The 4,068-nt window shown below is 67.3% G+C and overlaps 1 protein-coding gene across 1 annotated transcript in view; it reads left to right on the top strand.

Moving 5' to 3' along the window:
- Positions 1-125: 125 nt before the first annotated feature.
- ARHGAP35 (Rho GTPase activating protein 35) overlaps positions 126-4,068 on the top strand; it is a 7,139-nt gene continuing 3,196 nt past the window's right edge. Inside the window, exon 1 of the mRNA XM_027909826.1 lies at positions 126-3,875. Within this exon, the coding sequence (XP_027765627.1) occupies positions 162-3,875 (3,714 nt within the window). The 5' untranslated portion in view covers positions 126-161. The remainder of the gene's footprint in view (positions 3,876-4,068) is intronic.

Genomic DNA, 4,068 nt, shown 5'->3' on the forward strand with positions numbered 1-4,068 from the left:
GCAGCACGGACTGAGGCGCCGCCGGCCCGGCGGGGATGGGAGCGAGGAGCGCCCCGTCCCCGGCGCCCTGAGCGCCGCCGTTCCCCTCCCCCAGCGGAGCCGCGGGGACCCCCCTCTCGGCAGAGCAGCGAGTGAGCCCCCGGGGACAGGATGTGCGCGCAATGATGATGGCCAGGAAGCAGGAGGGCCGCATTCCCACCTACAGCGTGAGCGTGGTGGGGCTGTCGGGCACCGAGAAGGAGAAGGGGCAGTGCGGCGTGGGCAAGTCCTGCCTCTGCAACCGCTTCGTGCGGCCCAGCGCCGACGAGTTCCACCTGGACCACACGTCGGTCCTCAGCACCAGTGACTTCGGGGGCAGGGTGGTCAACAATGACCACTTCCTCTACTGGGGGGAGGTGGTGCGGGCGCTGGAGGAGTGCGTGGAGTGCAGGATGCACGTGGTGGAGCAGACGGAGTTCATCGACGACCAGACCTTCCAGCCCCACCGCAGCACGGCCCTGCAGCCCTACATCAAGAGGGCGGCGGCCACCAAGCTGGCGTCGGCCGAGAAGCTCATGTACTTCTGCACCGACCAGCTGGGGCTGGAGCAGGACTTCGAGCAGAAGCAGATGCCCGACGGCAAGCTGCTGGTGGACGGCTTCCTGCTCTGCGTCGACGTCAGCCGGGGCATGAACAGGAACTTCGACGAGCAGCTCAAGTTCGTGTCCAACCTCTACAACCAGCTGGCCAAGACCAAGAAGCCGGTGGTGGTGGTGCTGACCAAGTGCGACGAGGGCGTGGAGCGCTACATCCGCGACGCCCACGCCTTCGCCCTGGGCAAGAAGAACCTGCAGGTGGTGGAGACCTCGGCGCGCTCCAACGTCAACGTGGACCTGGCCTTCGGCACGCTGGTGCAGCTGGTGGACAAGAGCCGGGGCAAGGCCAAGATCATCCCCTACTTCGAGGCGCTGAAGCAGCAGAGCCAGCAGATCGCGGCGGCCAAGGACAAGTACGAGTGGCTGGTGAGCCGCATCGTCAAGAGCCACAACGAGGCGTGGCCCAGCGTGAGCCGCAAGATGCTGCCGTCGCCCGAGTACCAGGACTACGTGTACCTGGAGGGCACGCAGAAGGCCAAGAAGCTCTTCCTGCAGCACGTGCACCGCCTCAAGCAGGAGCACATCGAGCGCCGGCGGAAGATGTACCTGGCCCTGCTGCCCCAGGCCTTCGACGCCCTCATCCCCGACCTGGACGAGATCGACCACCTGGGCCGGGCCAAGGTGGAGAAGCTGCTGGAGGCCAAGCCCGACTTCCTCAAGTGGTTCGTGGTGCTGGAGGAGACGCCCTGGGACGCCACGAGCCACGTGGACAACGTGGAGAACGAGCGCATCCCCTTCGACCTGATGGAGACGCCGCCCGCCGAGCAGCTCTACGAGGCCCACCTGGAGAAGCTGAGGAACGAGCGCAGGAGGGCGGAGATGAGGAGGGCCTTCCGGGAGAACCTGGAGACGTCGCCCTTCGTCACGCCCGGCAAGCCCTGGGAGGAGGCCCGGAGCTTCATCATGAACGAGGACTTCTACATGTGGCTGGAGGAGTCGGTCTACATGGACATCTACGGCAGGCACCAGAAGCAGCTCATCGACAGGGCCAAGGAGGAGTTCCAGGAGCTGCTGCTGGAGTACTCGGAGCTGTTCTACGAGCTGGAGCTGGACGCCAAGCCCAGCAAGGAGAAGATGGGCGTCATCCAGGACGTGCTGGGCGAGGAGCAGCGCTTCAAGGCCCTGCAGAAGCTGCAGGCCGAGCGCGACGCCCTGGTGCTGAAGCACATCCACTTCGTGTACCACCCCACCAAGGAGACGTGCCCCAGCTGCCCGGGCTGCGTCGACTCCAAGGTGGAGCAGCTGCTCAGCTCCCGCTTCATCCGGCCCTCGGAGCGCAACCAGAGGAACCTGCTGCTGGACTCCCCCAACGTGGACAGGATCAACCTGGTGATCCTGGGCAAGGACGGGCTGGCGCGGGAGCTGGCCAACGAGATCCGGGCGCTCTGCACCAACGACGACAAGTACGTCATCGAGGGCAAGATGTACGAGCTGTCGCTGCGGCCCATCGAGGGCAACGTGCGGCTGCCCGTCAACGCCTTCCAGACGCCCACCTTCCAGCCCCACGGCTGCCTGTGCCTCTACAACTCCAAGGAGTCGCTGTCCTACGTGGTGGAGAGCATCGAGAAGAGCCGCGAGTCCACCGTGGGCCGCCGGGAGAACCACCTGGCGCACCTGCCCCTGACGCTGGCGCTGGTCAACAAGAGGGGCGACGCCAGCGGCGAGACCCTGCACAGCCTCATCCAGCAGGGCCAGCAGATCGCCAGCAAGCTGCAGTGCGTCTTCCTGGACCCGGCGTCGGCCGGCATCGGCTACGGCCGCAACATCAACGAGAAGCAGATCAGCCAGGTGCTCAAGGGCCTGCTGGACTCCAAGCGCAACCTCAACCTGGTGGGCTCCACGCCGGGCCTCAAGGAGCCGGCGGACGCGGACCTGCGCGTCGTCATGTGCCTCATGTGCGGGGACCCCTTCGGCGCCGACGACGTGCTGCCGCCCCTGCTGCAGGCCCAGCCCTACCGGCCCGGCGGCGGCGGCGGCGGTGGCGGCGGCGGCTCCGTCGTGCTCGAGCTGGCGGTGGGGCCGCACCGGCGGCGCGCGGAGCTGTCGCTGCTGTCCTACCACTCGTCCTTCGGCGTCAGGAAGAGCCGCCTGGTGCACGGCTACATCCTGTTCTACTCGGCGCGGCGCCGGGCGTCGCTGGCCATGCTGAGGGCCTTCCTGTGCGAGGTGCAGGACATCGTGCCCGTGCAGCTCGTGGCGCTCACCGACGGCTCGGCCGACATCCTGGACAACGAGGTGAGCCGCGAGCAGCTGGCGGAGGGCGAGGAGATCGCCCAGGAGATCGAGGGCCGCTTCGCCGCCGTGGCCTGCGGCCAGCCCGTGCAGCACAAGCTGGAGCTCTTCCAGCCCTTCTTCAAGGACGTGCTGGAGAAGAAGAACATCGTGGAGGCCACCCACATGTACGACAACGCGGCCGAGGCCTGCAGCACCACCGAGGAGGTCTTCAACTCGCCCCGCGCCGGCTCCCCGCTCTGCAACTCCAACCTGCAGGACTCGGAGGAGGACGCCGAGCCCCCCGGCTACAGCCCCTTCCGCGAGGAGCCCGCCGTGCCCGCCCTGCCCAAGGACCACTCGAAGCTCTCCATGGAGCTGGAGGGCAACGACGGGCTGTCCTTCATCTCCGTCGTCAGCACCTTCGAGAGCAAGCTGAACAACAAGGTGCCCCCCCCGGTGAAGCCCAAGCCCCCCGTGCACTTCGACATCAAGGGCGACCTCTCCTACCTGGAGCAGGCGCAGCGGGACGGGCAGAGGCGGTCGCTGTCCTCGGGGGGGTGGCTGCCCGCCGACTGCTTCGACCCCTCGGACTACGCCGAGCCCATGGACGCCGTGGCGAAGCCGCGCAGCGAGGAGGAGAACATCTACTCGGTGCCCCACGACAGCACCCAGGGCAAGATCATCACCGTGCGCAACATCAACAAGGCGCAGTCCACCAACGGCAGCGGCAACGGCTCGGACAGCGAGATGGACACGAGCTCCCTGGAGCGAGGCCGCAAGGCCCCGGCGGCCGCCAAGCCCGCCCTGTACCGAGCCCGCTGCCCCCGGCTCGGCCGCTTCGCCGGATACCGGCCCAGCCTCAGCCTGGGCAGCGACGACGAGCTGGGGCCCGGCCGCAAGAAGGACGAGGAGCAGAGCTCCCAGGGCTGCTACAAGGGCGACAACGCCGGCATCCCCTACGAGGCGGCCGACGGCGAGGACCCGCGCAGGAGGAACATCCTGCGCAGCCTCAGGAGGACCACCAAGGTGTGTCCTGGGGGGGGAGGGGTTTTGGGGGTCCTGGAGAAGCTGTAGGTGGTGTTTTGGGGTGGCTCCTGGTTGGATCTGGGAATGTTCTGAGTTGGGAGGGATCTGTGAAGGTGTTGGAGTCCCAACTCTTGAGGGAATGGCCCATCCAGGAGGAGGAACATCCTGCGCAGCCTCAGGAGGACCACCAAGG

This window comes from Empidonax traillii, unplaced genomic scaffold (assembly GCF_003031625.1).
Source record: "Empidonax traillii isolate 1590-97213 ecotype Southwest subspecies unplaced genomic scaffold, ASM303162v1 scaffold2452:size24154, whole genome shotgun sequence".
Lineage (NCBI taxonomy): Eukaryota > Metazoa > Chordata > Aves > Passeriformes > Tyrannidae > Empidonax > Empidonax traillii.